Source organism: Amphiura filiformis, chromosome 14 (genome assembly GCF_039555335.1).
Source record: "Amphiura filiformis chromosome 14, Afil_fr2py, whole genome shotgun sequence".
NCBI lineage: Eukaryota > Metazoa > Echinodermata > Ophiuroidea > Amphilepidida > Amphiuridae > Amphiura > Amphiura filiformis.
The window spans coordinates 11,759,543-11,778,518 of record NC_092641.1 but is presented as its reverse complement, the minus strand read 5'-3'; the positions used below and the strand labels follow the sequence as shown (position 1 = coordinate 11,778,518).

Genomic DNA, 18,976 nt, shown 5'->3' with positions numbered 1-18,976 from the left:
CGTGTATTTCATTGTTTCTCCCTCTTCCAGAATAGCATCTGTTCATAATAGGAAGATTATATGATCCTTCAGTAATTTGCTTAACCGAAACACTGAAAGCTGGTAGTTCCAAGACCTGAATGCCAAGTTGGAAATGAGCCGATGTGCATAAGTGCCATTTGGGATTGTAGGTCTAATATTGTCAGCCTACTACGCCAATTGCTGAAGTCATTTTTTGTAACTATGAGAACAAGTACAAAATGTGGTTTAATGCATGCTTGAACTATACTTTGTATATGTTCTCAAAATTACCAAAAATGACTTCAGCAATTAGCGTAGTAGATCGACGATCTACTATTATCTGTTCCAGCTCCAGTGACACAGCATTAATACCCCTGAACCTTTGAATTGTAATAGGTATTTTAGTTACACTGCTGTAGTGCTGGTTTTCGTGCCACTCGGTGAACTCTGGCCTAATTCTACCCAGGACAACCTGCATTAGGTGTCACTGATGAATTTGGCCCCGATGACCAAAACCCAATTCTACGAATTGTACACTATACATGTTTCAACCAGTGCACGTTAAAAAGTCGGACTCGGAGATTAACAAAACAGTAATGGAATAATAAGGGTGGAAGCTTTAATTTTCAAAAAGGAAAGACATCCAACTGGCTTGTACAGTTACGCATCAAATATAGGATTCAAATCCAGCAGCCAGGTCTTGAAACTACCACCATGCAAATTGCCTTTTTTACACTAATTTTAGGTCACAAAATAATTAATATAGTGTGCTTTAAATAAACATATAAAAGCAATTATATATAAAATAATGTAATTCCAGATCCTCCATGGACAAATTTTAGGGGGTTGTGTATGTCTCCATACCCACCCCCCCCCCCAAAAGTCAGGTTATGCAGGTCTAATGGTGATTAGTGATTGGGCTATTCTATATCCCCCTATGGAAGATGTGGCCTTAATCTCCTACTCAGGGGGTGTAGAATTCAAATTCAGGTGACCTCATTTGAAATTTGCACCCCTGGAATATCCCAATTTAATAGTATACAAATATTAACCGTCTTAAATTCGTGTAATGGTCGAAATATAATCACGAGGTGAAAGATGAATTGTTCCAACGGCGAGTGGAATGGAACAATTCATCTTTCACCAAGTTTTTTATATCACTCATACTGTAAAAGTGGAAATTTTCACGAGGTTTTAAATTTCGTGAGTGGACATAAAATCGTGAAAATAAAAACTCTCGAAAATAACCTTTTGCATTAGGTTTCTATTGTATCAATATCAAAACCGCGAAATTTAATTCTCGCGCAATTGATAAAATCTTCAAAATCGCGAAAACATCTTCTTGCGAAAATATTGACTTTTACAGTACATAAATTCTATTACTCAAAATACTATTTAAGATAGGGAATACATTTTTTCATCAACATAATAATACTATGTTTTGCCGTGACATTATTCACAATTTGCTGTCCAGCCCATAACTAAATTGGCAAGTCTGAGAGTCAGCGCACTACGGCGCAGCACTAGGATGGTAAAGACTATCACACGGAGAGGGTGATGGTAAAAATGATAAATGGTAATCAACCAATGAACTGTCTAGAATTTTCTAGAACTGTTCCTTGGCCAAATTAAAGGGGCACTTCGTGATCCACAGCCTCATCCCTCCAACTTACTTCCAAAAAGTTGAAATTTTTATACCATCAGAAACCTAGGACTACATCGTGATTGTGTGCTTAAGGTTTCGTTCCAAATTGTGTTCTATTGACAGCCCAAAATTATAGGACAGTAGCCTACTATGGAACGCTGTTTTGCATAACTTGCAAATTCATGGTCCAAATCAACTGAAATTTTAGAAATAAGCATTTTTGTGGATATCTATTGAACCATTAAGATGCTAAAATCACAAAGACCTAACAATGATTTCAATTTTTCATCATAAAACTGACTGGAAATGTTTAAAATGTTCTTAAAAGTTAACAATCTGTCCATAATGTATCATTCAGGATAAGAAGAGTCCACCTACTGCTGGTACATTTAATTTTTGGACACAAAACTACATGGACATTTTGTTTCAAACATTCCTCCAATAAACAAATCATAATACAGATTTGCAAATTCTTGTGCACCAAATCTAAATTTTCACTGGGCCAAAATGCTAGAGACGGACTCTGAGTATACAGGCTGTATCAAAATGATTGGTACCCACCAGTTTCCACTTTATGGACAAGACTACCACATCAAAATATAGAAGCTATACTTATTTGTATTATAGTTGAATGATAAAAGGTCATAAAACTTCAAATCCTGGGCATTTCAAGAGGATCCAACGTTGCATTATTGCAGAAGCAGGCATGTCAATGAACACCAAAACCTGATGAGTGAGTACTAGTGGGGTATCGTGGCCGCTCAAAAGTTTTCTCAACAATTGTTTTTAATATTAAAGAATTAGACGTGTTACACCCCCCCCCCCACATCCTGCCAACAAAAAAGGTACAGTTACATTATTTTTCCATAATTTTATGCCCTTTTTAATTAATAATTCTTCTTGCCGCCCCTTCTGCCCCGCCCTTTTTCTTTAATAATTCTTCTTGCCGCCCCATCATCTTCCGCCGCCCCTTCTTTTTTGTTGCTCCCTGCTTTTACCAGAGGGGGGGGGGGGGCTCGCTCCCCCAATGCTAAAACAATATGCACATGAGTACCATTCATTTTGACACAGCCTTGCTTGTATACTTCTGCAAGCTATCAACACTTTGTCAAGCTTGAATAAAAATAAGACTTTGACCAAGTCTCATATTTTTGGCCAAAATCTCAAGATTTCATTCCCCATCTGTTATACATTAAGGGGTCTCCGTATGTTCCCTTAATTGGCATTGTAAAGCACTTTCGGTCATCGCTAGCAAAGCTAAGAAAAATGCTATAGAAATACTGCTTTGTATACGTTATGTTTAATCAGTCTCATTTTACAAGCCTAGACAACTCACAGAATTAGATTGGAGAAGTTGCAGACTTACGGTGTACATCTATTTGTATTGTGTAACTTCTCAAGTGCCGTGCCTGAGAAGTGGGCTCAATATGTTGGCAACAATGTCTATCCCTGACAAATAATGAAAAAAAGAGGTGCTTTATAGTTTGCTTCACCAAAACCATAAGCCTCACTGAGCACACTTTACACAAAATTGTTGATCACTATGGCCCAAGACAGGCAACAAATGTATATTAAACCATTCGGCATCATTCAAGGGTGCAACTCTACAGAACCCAGATCAGCCTACTTCTGGAAATAATCATCACAACCAGCATCAGCAGCTCCCTGAGTTATTGTCCAGATTTCCATGTCGAAGAGAATTTCAAGCTCGCTCAATTACTTCACAAGCACAAACTTAGTAGACTGCGGTGCTTTGAGCTCCCATCGCCACACTCTAATTATGCACCACTCTAAAACCCTATCGAACTCCTGTAAATTGCTCTCCCGTAAATTGCTCTTATCATTACCGATTGAGTACACTCAACTGCTTAATAATGTCCATGTGCATCAAACATCGCTTGGTTTTCCCCTCCATTTATGCCATGATTTCATCAATGGCTCCCTCTTGTCCCACAATTGCTTGTGTCCATATGCCATGTAAAACCTGAAATATGAAACAACATTATGGTAGATTATTAGCGAGGAAAATTGGACGGATTACAACAGGGGTGTGATTTTTCCGGATTTTTTGTATTTTGGGAATTTAGAAAATCCGAAATTCCCCGAAAATCAAAAAAATAATCTGCCATGACGATCTTTTTAAAGAATTTCTTGTTAGTTTTGCTCGCAAAAATAATCTCATTTGCAGCTTTTGCCGGCCGTATGCGCCGTGGTGCGCCATTACTGTGGTGCATGATGATCGCAGCATGTCCTTTGGCTAGTCAAACTTGGTAACGAGGCTATGGGTCACGATATCATCTCCGTTTGCACGTGCGAAGTTCATAATGGGGGATGTGTTAACCTGCAAATGAAGATGCCTGCCCAAGAATACAATGCCAAACCAAGGACACCCATGCAGGTCCCTGGTTCCCTAACCCTACCAGCGTATTGCGAACACTGTAAAAATTTATATAGATCATATCCCAGCAGGTCCAGGTCTCGCTTGTATATAGGATGTACACATTCAAGTGGGTCCATGGTTATAGACAGGAAAAAGATGTAGGGCCTTGTTTGCATGTCTTTCGGTTTGTGTGTGTGGGGTGTGTATGCTCACTTGCATCCCATGGAGTAATCCTCCTAGATGAGCATCATGGTCAAGAGCTACACCATTGTGGGTGTGGGTAGATATGTATATAGGGTTTGTGGGGGGCATGTATGCATACTTAATACATCCCATACAGCAATGCCCCTAGATGAGCAGCAGCATGGTCAAAGAATTACCATCCTAGAGCTACACCATTGTGGGTGTGGGTGGGTATGTGTAGGGTGTGGGGGTGTATGTGTAGGGTGTGTGGGGGCAGGCCTGGGGGCATGTATGTATACTTACATCCCATGCAGCAATGCCCCTAGATGAGCAGCATGGTCAAAGAATTACCATCCTAGAGCTACACCATTGTGTGTGTGGGTGGGTACGTGTAGGGGGTGGGGGTGTATGTGTAGGGTGTGGGTGGGGTGTGTGGTGGCGTGCCTGGGGGCATGTATGCATACTTACATCCCAAAGAGTAATCCTCCTAGATGAGCAGCATGGTCAAAGAATTGCCATCTAAGAACTAAACCATTGTGGGGGTGTGGGGGGAGGGGCAGGGGTGTAAGAGGTATGTATGGGGGTGTATGCACACTTACATCACATAGAGCAATCCTCCTAGATGAGCAGCATGGTCAAGAAATTGCCATCTAAGAACTAAACCATTGTGGGTGTGTGTAGGGGTAGGGGTAGGGGTGTGTATGGGAGTGGTTGTGTATACATACATCCCATAAAGTAATCCTCCTAGATGAGCAGCATGGTCAAGAGTTAATGTATAGGGTGTGGGTGGGGTGTGTAGGGTGTGTGGGGTGTGTGTATGCATACTTACATCCCAAAGAGTAATCCCCCTAGATGAGCAGCATGGTCAAAGAATTGCCATCCAAGAACTACACCAGTGGTTTCAATGGCTACCAATGCCTTCAAACCCTGCCAGGAAAAAAAGAAACATAATTATATATGCAAACATCAATTAAAATACAAAAAGTACCAGAGGCGTACCAACCAGGGGCAGGGGGGGGGTAAGTTTCCTCCATGGCTAGAAATACAGGGACACAAAGGCTGTAAATACAGGAAGAAAATTATACCAGGACAAAATTTACGAAAAGTTGCAATGGCCAGAATTGTTTGGCCCATTTTAGTATCAAAATTGCAACTAGTTGGTAAACGAAAAGAAATTTATTTGAGAATTGTTTTTGTCCCTGCACACCCCTCCCCTATTGTTTGGATTCTTGAGTGCCTGGCAAAAAAAATTTATCATTTACAATTTCAGTCGGCAAACAATATTTCAAGCCTGTCAGCAAGACAATTTGGAAATTGTTTGAATTGAGTTTACAATTGGAGGGTTTAGACTCTAAATAACTCAGTGCCTGTAGAATGTAGTAGTAACTTAATTACCATTCCTGCCGAAAATGTGAAGAAGGGTAAAAATACTATAGCTAATTTAGCATCAGGATGCTGGAAACAGAAGGCACCAAGCACTGCCATAATAGCACCAGACTGAGGGAAAAAACAGATAACAAATGTCAATAGGTAAATAGTATACATCTTAACAGCACTTACAATATAACCAATCTTGGCATTTGAGAGGCAAACCATTAAGTCCTTGCAAAATTTATACCCCAGCATCTTCTGAAGGGGTCACACAGAAATTAGTCATGAAAAGCCAACTCCCTTTCTGCTCCTTTCAACATTTGATATTTTTTCTACATGCACACTAATTTATTATCAATATTATTAAAATCTTATATTTTTTCTGTTTTCTTATTTATATATTTGTTTCTAAGTGCAACCCAAACAAGGGGGTCTTCAAAATATTTTGTACAGGGATGTGCCATGCAAACCTTCGGATACTAAAATTTTCTACAGCTATTTGCAACCTATCAGTATACCATTTTATTCACAAAATCCCCCAAATTTGCCAAAATTGGGTGCTTTTCAGGGTAGTAGCGATGCAGATGACGACTTATCTTTAATACTTACAGCTCCAACTGAGACAATATATCTCCCTGAGGCAACCTTGACAAAATAGCTAAGAAAGGAAGACCACACACCTGGAAAGTAAACAACAAAATATCCATGATCAAAATGTCCTAAACCCATGCTCACAGGTTTGCCCAAGCCATGTGGGCAACCTTTTCACCCATCGGGCCCAAAATATTCATTATCATATTTTAGGGATAGCACACTGTGGTAAAATTTAAAGGTTTATGATTTTACACAATAGCGACAATAACAGGCTAATAATAACCCAGGAGTGTTTTGTTTGCAATATTAGCTTTTGGTCTCAAAATCTTAACAAATATATATTTCCAAATGTCGCCAGTCAAACTTAGGTAAACTTACGTTCATGTAAGCATACTAGTATCAAGACGGATTAACTTATTACGGAAAAATGTTGTATAATCCCAAAGTCTTTACAATATATGCTAATTTTGTGTATTCAAATTACTGAATGGACTTTGTATTTTTTGTAAAGCACAATAATGTTCATTTTTTGGTATTGCACTATATTAAGCGCCATTGCTATGTTATGTTATGCATTCTTCCATCACAAAGATAGAAAGCCTCCTAGGAATCTTGTGAAACGCAATAGTATATACATATTAAATGAGCCCTCAATGACGTCTTGACAATAGGCTATATGTATGCTTACAGGGAGGATAAACCCCAACATGCTCACTAAGATAGAAAGCCAGGAACTGCTTCTTGCCCAGACTACCTCCTAACAGGGTTCTACTTTTCTAGTTTCTACAAAAACCTGTTTTTGCCGGCAAAGTGGTAAAGTGCCAGTTTTTGGCTGGCTTTTTACCTGGTTTTTGCCCAGTTTTTGCTGGCAAAAATGGCAAAACCACAAAATGTAGTCAGTCAAATATTATAAAGTATCACAAAAGCTCATAAACAATAACACACAACTGTAGATCAATCATTCAACATATTTTTTGTCTCGTCAAGTCCTTTTAAAGAAAAGTTTTAAATTTGGTATGCCACTGTCACCTCATTGTTACCCAATCTGGCCTTTTTACACTTAGGAAATTATTTTTGTAACTTAATAATTTGTTTTGATATCAAAAAAGTGAACTATTCATCACTGTTTTAGTTTTTGCCAGCAAAATACCTGCGAACTCTGCCTCCTATACCTCTTGTGAAACTCCAGAGTATTATTTATTAACTGCTAATTTTGATGAACTCCCCTATTAGCTATTGGTCTCAAAATCTTTACGAATATATAATGTCAAAAATGTCACCAGTCAAACTTATATATTATTGCCTTTATGTCAGCATACTCAAGAGTTAGCGTATATCAAGTCTGGGATTATATAGGTTATGGAATAAAGCTGTCCAATCCCTCATTGAATTCTTGACAATAGGCTAATGTATGCTTACACCCGGTTCTCACGCCGCTCTAACATCAACAGCTATATCCCATTACAAGCCAATAAAGACTGTTTCCTGAACTCATTTATACCACTTACGACAAGAGACTGGAACGCACTACCTCAACACATCACCAGTATCAACGACAGCAACCTCTTCAAGCAAGCAGTAACAGACCTCTACCTCAAATAATTTACCTCAAAGCGCACCACCTAACCCTACCCGCATTACCCCTCCACCAAGGGGAGTTGGGTAGTACAACTACAAGACAAGACAAGACAAGTATGCTTACACCAAGGATAGTCACAAACTTACCACCGCTAAGATAGAAAGCCAGGAATTGCTCTTTGCCCAGGCTACGTCCTATACCTCTTGTGAAACTCCATAGTACATACATATTAACTGCTAAATGCCAGATTGCATAATGACTAAATGTGGATAGGACCATAGGTATACATGTGGCTCCTGCAAAAACAAAAAAGATAGATGATCATCATTATTATTATTTACTTCATATTAACGACCGTCGATACATCAATAATAATCAATAAATCGACTATCCAATTGATATCGCTGATATCATTTTCTGAAGAAAATCGATATCCAAGTTGCCGATAATGAAAAAAAAGTAACCAAAAATTGGGGGAAAATGAAATGAGCTCCTTAAGTCGCTGAAAGGTGGCTAGGGCATTTGTGAGTCCAAATGGCATAGCGCTTCATAAGTCGCTGGAAGATGGCTGGCGCATTTGTGAGTCCAAACGGCATAGCGCACCATAGTTGGCTGGAAGGTGATTGGTGCATTTATGAGTCCAAATGGAATAGTGCTCCATCACAAGTCGCTGGAAGGTGGCTAGTGCATTTTGTGAATCCAAATGGCATAGCACTTTTATGAGTCCAAATGGAATAGCGTTCCATAAGTTGCTGGAAGGTGGCTGGTGCATTTGTGGCATGATGCACCCTGTTACATAGGTATAGCTTCATTTATGGATGAATATAGAAGATATGAGTAAAATTTGGAAGCAAATTGATTTATCAATTTTTATGGATATTAAGTGGCCAATATATTGATTTTAATAGTCCTGACATCAACGGTCCTTACCTCATATGCAATTGTTGGGTTCCAATTATTCACCTGTGAATGTGGTCCCGGAAGCTGTTCTGTGTCAGTGCATTTTACTGTTGTGTCAGTTAGACAACTGCTTGATTACTGACATGTGTTTAGAGTAGAGTATTGAAGTTATCATGTGTGTAATTTTTGTTCATGTACAGGCGAATAATTGGAACCCAACAAAAGAAATCTGTTGGGCTGTGAATTTTGGTCCAGGAAGGTGTTCCATGTCAGTGCATTTTGCTGTTGCGTCAGTTGGACAACTGCTTGGTTACTGACATGTGTTTAGAGTAGAGTATTGAAGTAATCCTGTGAGCAATTTTTGTTCATTTTATGGAGAGGATTTTAAGATATGACCTTGTGAAAAATTACAAGTTTCTTTTTGAGGCCAGTTTATGTTTAAAGTACTATTCCTGTTACAAATATCTCAAAGTGCCAACATTTTATAGTAGATATCAGGATCAGTTTACTTCCTTTTTTCTGGAGGCAAAAAAGTTACCCTAAAATATCACCAAAATCTGAAAGAAAATGTTTTGCAAACACGTTTTCTAAAAATTTTAAACAAAATCATCAATACATTTTGGCCCATAACAGCTGATTTTACATGATTTTTATTTGCTTTTTTGTACAGTAAGTCATTGTAAGGCATAGATGCGAGTCACTGCAACATCAGGGTGAAAATGGTACACATTGGTGAGCTATAATAGTACCTACGTGTAAGGACTGTACATTATACTTACTAGCAGCAGGACTTGCAGTAAACCACCTAAGCATGACTGGTTGTAAAGCACGCACACGCCAACACCCAAATACGGCTACATTGAGAGCTATTATACCTAGCGTAGTTCTTTCTGTACCACCTAATTTGCTATACCATTGGGACAGCTGTTAAGTAATAGAAGATAAAATAAATAACATAAATGCAGGCACTTATAGATTAGTTATCAAACCACTTTACATTTATTCCTGCTGCCACTACAAGACTGCCAACAGTACAGTGCCCAGTATGCCTACTCCCAACAGCTCCCCATTTTATACCTGGATGGAGTGGGACAAGTGAGATAATAATATTATGACTGTCTTGCCCAAGGTTCAAACCGCCACCTTGTGATCATAATTTGAATGCAATATCCGTTAGATCACCATGCACATGTTAAACTAAAAATGTTACGCTAGTGAACTGAAAAAAGATATTGTACTGAGAAAAGGCATGCTATATAATACACAGTAGAATTCCATCCTAAAGCATTATGCCTATAAATGTGTGTTTTCTTGACGAAAAAGATGAAAGGCAGATAACCTCCACAAAATCATTATTTGGAGTTGAGCAACTATATTATTGATACAGGTAGATGTATAAACATGTATTATTGTAAGGTTAATCTATTGTTATGTTTTTGTGGAGGGTGTCTGCCTTTCATCTTTTACATAAAAAGAATACACTCATCCTTGCAAATGGAATGCTCCTGTATTGCTGAATCGTCCACTAAGGAAGAGTGAGTTTCAAATGGAGCTGCTAATGTGTTCATTCCATTTGAAATTCATACTCCTCCTGTGGAAATATGCTCCCCCTGTAGAAGATTTTCCAAAATATTTCCACAGGGTAGTGTGGATTTTAAATGGAATAACCCAATATAAATGTAGACACGGATATGATAGAGTCTAATCTCTTTAGAACGTAACGACTGCTCAGCGCCAGAAATGGGTAATTGCAATAACTGCCATGTGTAGATGAGTACAATATACTGTGTGTAAATTGCCAAATGTTCACAGGGCAGCTATTGCACTTACCCACTTCTGGCACTGAACAGTCGTAAACCCTACATAAACTTACTAGCTCCCTGAACTCTCCTCTTTTTGGTGTTTGGAAATATCCACCAAAAGTATCAGCAAATCTTTGTAATGCCTGTGATCTCATTCCTTCATATTGCCAGATTGCAGCACCACCAAAACTACAGGCTGTGAACTAAAATGAAAATGGTGCGTAAAGATGTTATTCTGTGTCCATAAAGAAACAGCACATGTGACATGATGTGATCCAATCAGACCAGAGTCAGCAATAATTAAATTAACCCCTGAGCACTACCTGCCGATCTAATATTGACTCTGATTGGTCAATTACATGATATCTTCATTTTAATCACCAATCAGAATGGAGCGTTGCAAATGATTCACCCCAATTTTTTTGCGTGGTGAAATTATTCTAACAATGTTGCTGATTGGTCCAATTGATAATGTAATGAAAACAGGTAGTTCTCATGGGGTTAATATAGGCCTGTGTACAGTAGACAAAAATAAGGAGCAATAAACTATAAGAAAATGAACATATAAAAAGTTTATATAACTTAGCAACCATGTATGCTCCCACTGTTTTCCCACTTTAAAGGTAGGTAGTCAGATTTTTTTTCAGATTGTGTTTGGACCTCACATTGAGGCCAGTACCAAAGTTTTGAAGCAAATTGTGCTAGCCATTTTGATATTAGAAGTAAAAACGTGTTTCACAATGGCCCATAGAATGGTATGTGTGCTATACCACAATCGGGGATGCCCAGATGTGGCTATCACTTTTTCTTTCATAACATTTAAACAGAATATATTTTAGACCTAAAATTTCACCAAAATCCTCATTTTGAAGGGATAAAGTGGGGGGATGATGCTGTCAATTGGGTCACCCATCTTTAAGAAGAAAAATAGATCACTCCCATGCTGGTTTCATACTTTCTGCCGCTTGCCGCTGAGCAGCGTGACGCTTCATCATGTCGCTTGGACTTTTCTGCAAGCGGATCAGCATGCCGATCAGCAGCTGCAGCATGACTATGAAAGCCAATGTTGCCACTCAGCATCGCCAAAAATTGTATCATGTTCACATACGTCAGAGCGGCACTGCTCCCAAGTTGACTTAAATTGAACTCCTAGCGATGCTGCCACTTTGGTAAAGCGGTGGAGTGATCGATATATCGGATCGCCGCTGGTCACCACTAGGGTTTCTGATGCAAAGTTCTGCGCAGTGAAGAAAAATCGTCGTCAGAGCAGCAAGGCAGGAAAGTATGAAACCAGCATTAGGCCAAAAAAAAAATTGTTGTGTTGCCCTCAAGTGGAAAAATGGGAAATTTGAGTCGGACCGTCGGATTTCTTTTTTTTTTTTTTTAAACCTTCAGTTTTCAAAAATCCCCTCAAATATTAAATAATGCTTCTTCAATTAGGGATACTTGTCAATTTTGACTTCTGGATACCTGTTAGACATCAATTAAAGACTAGTCTTTCAATAAAATATTAATTTGAAGTGAAAAACATTGAGTTTTTGAACAAATCTGTAAAAATCATCATTCAAAAAAAAAAAAAAAAAAAAAAAATTGCGACCCTGATTTTTCAGGATTTAGGGTCGACGGTTGAGGGCAACACAACAATTTTTTTTTTTGGCCTTAGCTTAGCTACTTACCACACAAGCAAATCCAAATGGTTTGACTAGTTTACTAAAAGGCACTCTTCCTGTAAACTCTGGTTCTATTTGTAGATGCTCTAGACTCTGTTTATCCGTTTGTTGCTCCACATGCTTCTGTTTCGGTGCTGGTTTCTTGACTACTTTACTGCTGCTACTTTTTAATGATGACACTTTGTCTTTAGTTTGTTTGAAATATCGCACTTCCTGTTTCCAGGGGGAACTGTTGATGTAAGAATATAACATTCTTAGTCAGTGGGAGTGGTCTAGCTCTTAGACACATTTCTGATTGGACAATCGCATGATTTCGGGTGCCGTCTATCAGGCCGTAGACGACCCCACGTCATCATGCGTCTTGATAATGCGTAATACGCGTGTAGAGGTTCGCGTATGTATCGCGCTGGATGCGTAGACTAGTGCGGAATACGCGAACGCGCTAGCAGTACGCGCATCAGAATACGTGAAGTTGTAAACAAGTTTCGCTTCATTTTATAATGAGGGAGTTTTTATGACGGTAACTTAGTTTTTGCTTTAAAAATTGTTTACAGTTATCAAAATAATATTTAACTGACTAAGAATGAGAATAAGCGATAGGAATTTTTATTTTTGCCTATCCTCTACCTATGATAGGCGACAGGCAGGTCCAATATTTTTATCGTAGTGGATACCGCTGCGCGCATCCACTACTCAAAATATTGGACCTGCCTGTCGCCTATCACACGGTAGAGGATAGGCAAAATAAAAATTCCTATCGCTTATTCTCTAAGTATTTAACATTCTTTGGAGAATCCCTTATGTATACCGTTTTTCATCCTGATGTGGCAGTGACGTCAACGTGTTGAGGTACAAGTAGCTGTTTCGCTCACACATCTATGTGGCGTCTTTAAGTGTGTGCATGTGTACACCAGTGCTTTCAGGGAACCCTAGCAATTTGAGGCTGCACCCCAATGAAATGCACACTGACATCACTGCCACGATGAAAAATGGTATAGCATGGTGCACTGTCTTAGGTACCTGTCTTGTCCTAAGAGTTGATGAAAGTTTGCTTGTAACCTAACCCTAACTTTTGAACTAGCAATTTAAGAATTCTATAAACATAGGTAGAAGCTTATATCCTCTTCAACAATAGGGTTATTGATTGGTTTAAAAGGTGTTTGATAATCGCTATCAAAATGAGATACATGTAGCACCAACTTGACGTACCTATGAATATGACCTTCATGCATATTTACACTGTAACTCAGAATACAATTTAGAACATTTATGGCTCATTTGTGGTGTATGGTCACAAATGATATTAATTATGCATATTAGCTACTTTTAAGTAGCTAATTAAAATTACCATATTTTGCAACAAAAACCTACCATACTGGAAATCGAAGACCGCCAATGGCCACCCCTCCCAGGCTCCAGTTTCAAGACATTGCGCTCGCAATCTTGGAGGTACGAAATGATGAAATGATGGACGGATGGACAGACGGACAACCAGGAATCATAATACCTCCACAGTCCGGTGAAGGCATAAAAATCACAGAAAGCTGACAAATTTGAAAATTCAGAATCAATCACTGTGGCCATTGGGTTTTTATATATTTCATATAGTAATAAAAATCCCCGAAATTCAAAATAAGGGTTGGTCCGCCCACCTTGGTCTGGGCGGACATTTAAAAAATTAATTTAGAAGAGCAGCAACGACATTACTTGGATTACATTCCAGATGTTACATCTACATCATGAGCAAAATTTGAGGAAATTCGCACAAGTCCGTTTTATTTTAGGGTCATTTGTCTATAACTGGTCTTTACATGTAGCCCTATGGAGAGAGTGTCCGTTGAGGGCGCTATGACCCCCATTTTAGGAACAAAAATGTGATTTTAAAAAAACCGGACTCGTGCGAATTTTCTAAAATTTTCAGAGTATGTAGTATGAACATGTAGAAATATAATCAAGTAGTTGCCCTACCTGCTCTTCTCCGAAAAAATAAAAGGTCCTATTCCTCAATGATAATGAAACCTAGGCGCGCGGCCTGTAGAACAGGGCAAGGTGATTTTTTGTCGTCTTATGTCTCGCCTAAACATTTGTACTTACCATTTTTTGCTGCATTCAAGACAGGCACGTCTGCACATGGAACTGAGCATCTTGCCACAGTAGGTCTATAATTTGCCTGGAATTGACAGAAATCAGAACAATTTAAGACACAAATATGAGTGGATATTCATGCATTGTACATAAATGTTGTGGCAAATAAAATAAATATAATTATTGGCTTGTAAAGAGCACCCTGGGGTAATATGTTCAACTCTGTAATTTCCTTAAATTGGGAAGTGCAGCGCTCTTTTATCCCCAAAATGCTTGCAACTCCTACAGAAAAAGCATCAATCTGTCATACATATTGTGTGCAGAGCTTGCAGCAAATATATTGATAAGATAAAATTGGATGGGACACGAGAGGCTTCTTTTTTTTTTTTTTTTCATTTTGCACTTCAAGTTTTACTATAGATAACAATAATCTAGGTAAAAAATATAGGTTTTTTTTATTTACTTATCAATACAAACAAAAACAGGTAAAAAGTAGAAGTTATTCATGGGCATATATATCCCAGGGGGGATGGGGGGATAAATCCCCCCAATATTTTGGCAGAGGGGTGGTACATACAATCATCCCCCCCCCATTGTTGACGCCTGTATGTGGGTTTCTAACCAAATTAACCTCATATTTGGCCATTTTAGCCCCCAAAGTGGAAATTTTTACATTCTTCGCTTGCATTATATTTATTCCACTTTTGCACCATATTTAATCATGCAGTTTAGCTTCAAAATGGCAAAAAACTTTCCGCGCATTTTTCTCTTGCACTATTTGGCAAAGCGGCCATCACGGAGCGCTTGCGCAACACAGGGTTCTGTCTGAGGGGGGCTGTACCTTCCTCGGAAGTGGGAAACATTTGCAAAATGAAGACCTAATTGAAGCCATTTTGGTTGACTATTTTGGCATTTTTAGTTTTGAACATTTTTTGAAATGACGGCCCAACTGAAGACATTCGTGGACATTAAGTTTTCACTGTTATTGTATAAATTATTACTTTATAAATTTTGCAAAATGAAAGCCCAATTGAAGCCATTTGGTGGGCAATTTTGACACTATTAGTTAGAAAAAGTTACATTATATACTACTGTAGGCCTAATTATTAAGTTATTAAGTGAGGTGTCTAATGCAGAAGCAAAAACGGCCAGTTGTTTATCCATACGCATGGGGTGTTTCAGGGGATGTTCCCCTTCAGAATCACAAGTTGGGAAATTTTGCAAAATGAAGGTCCAAATGAAGCCATTTTGGTGCATCATTGATTCATTTTTACACTATTTATATCATTGCTTTCAACAACAAAAAGGACCCGAACTCAGTTTTCAAAATTGTTACACTGGTCCACTGACACTTCATAAGACTTCAGACTCGCAATCACTAAAGCATGCATGGATTGATCATGTAGATGTTGAGCATGAGTCCGTCTTAATACTCACTTTTGGCGACAAAATGTGACAGGCCCTGCATATCGGCGGGACACAGTAATATTCACTTGATTTTGGGCTAAGGACCCGCCTTCAAGCAATGCCTAAAATAATTATAGGCCTATATCGACCAACTGTGCATTTTAGGCATGGGCCTACTTGATTACATGCAAATGAACCTTTTTTTCTTCTTTCCTTTCTTTTTTTCCTTCTCCCTTTCTCTTCTCTTCTCTCCTTTCCTTTTTTAAGTGGAGGGGAGCCCCATAATAAGATTGTTTCGATACATGCTTTAAAATCACAAGCAGTATGCTGAAAAATAACCATACGCCTATGACGATCGATCCTACTTTACCCCCCTCTCAGTAGCGTTGCCCGTGTCTCATGTCCCTGGTGTGTGTGTGGAGGGGGACAAAGCCCAATTTTGTTCCCATTTGCCAAATTTTTGTCCCATTTTTAGTAATTTTTAGTAAAAGGACACTTTACCCGTTGTTGTCCCCATTTTATCCCTGAAAATTTTCTGGGGGGCAGTTTCCCACCGGCTATGCCCCAGCTCCCCACCCCTCTCGATCTCTCTCCCTCCCCTCCCCACCCTCTTTTCTTCTCTTCCCCCTTTTCCCATCCCTTTCTCTCCCACCTTACTCGAGAACTCTAGCTTAGAATTTGCACACGATAGTTACGCATTCGATGCTAGAGTGCGTTGGTATCGTTTTTCGGTCGGACGGCGGTTATTTCGATGAGTTAACTGTATCTTTTGAGCAAGATTTGCTTATTTTGGACAGTCTAAAATGTTGCTGAAGTGTTTTAGCAACATTATTGATGCAATCGCCTGCCGTGACCGGCTGTGTTTACTTCTGAACTTCCATTGCTTTACACGGTGTCATGCTTTAGCGAATCCGACTAGATTTTGAATGCAATGGTCTTTAGCCTAAAATGTGAAGCTATCGGTGAGCAAATTCTTGGCTAGACTTCTCGAGCAACTCCCACCCTCTAGACTTTTTTTACCCGGGTGCCCCTCCCCCCTTCGAGACTAGAATCAGTGAAATCTAGTAGAAAACAATGCGCGTAATGAAGTAAACACAGCCAATCACAACGGGTGATCGCATTATAGGTGACCACGGAGGTGACGTCACAAGCCGTTGACCTCCGTTGACAACAAATCCAATTCAGAAGTCAGATTTGTAGTTTTCTGTGGTTTGTCCCTTTTCAAATCGGCCAAAATACTACCATTTCTATAACTTCTCGACATGGGGCCTCCAGCCAACAACAAAAATAAAGACTCTCCTCTACATGTTCATGTGTTCAGCTTGACATAAAATGCAATTTTTGCCAAGTATTTAACCTTTATTTTACCGAAATCGGCCCAGAATTTGCTCGATTCGAGGTCAAAACAAAATGTAAACAGACTGAACAGACTCTGCTACAAGTCTTCAACTAGTCGCACTGCTCCACGGTTGTGGGTTGAAAAGTGTAAGTGTAGGCACTGTAGCATCATGTAAAATAAGTACCCGGATGGCCGGGGTCACCTATAACTTAATTTAACTTATTTGTTTAGAATATAGGCCCTATGTTCAAACTCAAAGTAGGCACTCTTTACAATATTTTATACTGTAATACAAAAGACACAAGCGTTACAAAAAATGACAATGCCGATCTACCAAATATTATAAATGGCGGAACCCTGGAACTGGTAGTACATGTATGTAGTGTACATCATACATATGTATATTGGCATTGTGGCATTTTTTATTTATGCATGTTTTTATTTGTGTGGCATTTTTGAGCACTATTAAATGAGCACTTTTTGTATTTTTCGCGGTGACGGGAAAATGAACTTTTGACACTCGTTATCTTTGTGGCTACATGTTTGAATGGACAAAAGTTTTATTGTGACGGAAGACTGATTAATGCTGATGGTGGCGGGACGCTAATTTGTGTATTTCTATGTTTCTAAATGGACATTTCTTTATGAAATCTGTGGTGCGCCTGTATTAAGGCGGAAAATCCTACCAACCAACCATCCATGGCATGTACTGTGACTGTGTACTTGTGTCCACGGTGTCCGAGTCATGGGACATGGATGGAGTATGTAACACGAATATTATCTGATTAATTAAAGGAGTATTTCGTAATCTTAGCAATTAGCATCCTCTTTTTATGACATTTTTCAGTACATATCCACGAAAAAAGCATATTCCCAACATGTCAGTTGATTCCGATAAAATATTGCGTTTGCGAGTTATGCATGATTATGTGTATGACACTGCTCCATAGACAATACGTTGTAATTTCGTTCTGGTGCACCAGAACGAAATTCAAATTTCACGATATCTTTGCTAAACGAATTAATCTGCAAGAAATATTATAAACATTATGTAGCCAGAGCTTTCCAGTGATATAAAAATCTCAACTTTTTTTGAGAAAAGTGGGGGGATGAGGCTGTGGATCACGAAATGCCCTTTTAATTATGTCATGATGATGTAACTTCAAGTTGTAAATTAAAATTCATGACTTCAGACTTCAGACTTCAGTTGGATGGTAAGCTTAACTTTGTGTAACTCAAATCGATTTCGTCCGCGACTCCTTATAAGCTTTGATCTATGAAGTGCATCTTTAGAGACGTTCTATCAATATTTACCTCACCTCTCTGTGGACAAAAAAGTGTTAAAAAGTAAAGAAAGCAAACCAGTTCTTCTGCAAGAGTGCAATTGACATTGATTTCCGATGGTTTCTGACTACAGGCAGCCCGTGCCGTTATTTGGGCGGTACACAATATACGATACAAAGCTAATCGGACTGATGCTGGGCGATAACGTTTCAACTTAAACAGTGCTATCTTCTGAAGATAGCGCTTATTAATATTATGAAGTTGATGATTATTTTCTTTTAAGTTAAAAAAAAATTTTAAACACGCTAAATTTCGGGTTATATAATGGGTATAAAACGCTAAAAAGTTAGTAACCAAAAAACTTACTTTTAAAGTTGCTGTAAAACATATAATGTGATTTTTTTTTGTTCAAAATATTGTTTTAAATGTTTGCAAAAATTAAAAAGATATTTTACAATAACATTCTGATACGATTGAAAATGTTACTGTGGCATACAAAACGTGTTTAAAACGATCCACTTAGAAATGAACACGTCACGGTGCGCTAGCAGGAGGGGCATAGCCCCCCCAGTTTGACCTATCAGTCGGGCGGAAATTGTCATTCGGGGGAACTGGAGTGGTAACTGCTCCATGTCAGTTTGAGCCGGAAAATGTTCTGATAAGATTATTAAGATGAAGCAATACCACTTAATCCTTAAAAACGGCTATATTTAATGTAAAAAAAACTGTAAAAAAAC

General features: G+C 38.7%; 1 protein-coding gene across 2 annotated transcripts; it reads right to left on the bottom strand.

Annotated features, from left to right (window-relative positions):
* Nucleotides 1-874: 874 nt before the first annotated feature.
* Nucleotides 875-18,368, bottom strand: LOC140169709 (presenilin-associated rhomboid-like protein, mitochondrial). Of its 2 annotated transcripts, none has more exons than XM_072193006.1 (10): nucleotides 18,270-18,368; nucleotides 14,219-14,294; nucleotides 12,131-12,353; nucleotides 10,526-10,657; nucleotides 9,432-9,576; nucleotides 7,899-8,048; nucleotides 6,189-6,259; nucleotides 5,604-5,705; nucleotides 5,038-5,135; nucleotides 875-3,629 (listed from the first exon to the last, which is right to left on the bottom strand). In XM_072193006.1, the coding sequence occupies exons 2-10, from the start codon at nucleotides 14,266-14,268 to the stop codon at nucleotides 3,533-3,535; spliced, it is 1,068 nt and encodes a 355-aa protein (XP_072049107.1). In that variant the 5' UTR covers nucleotides 14,269-14,294; nucleotides 18,270-18,368; the 3' UTR covers nucleotides 875-3,532. The 2 variants fall into 2 exon arrangements, with proteins under 2 accessions (XP_072049107.1, XP_072049108.1); XM_072193007.1 differs by having other exon boundaries at nucleotides 18,275-18,368.
* Nucleotides 18,369-18,976: the final 608 nt, after the last annotated feature.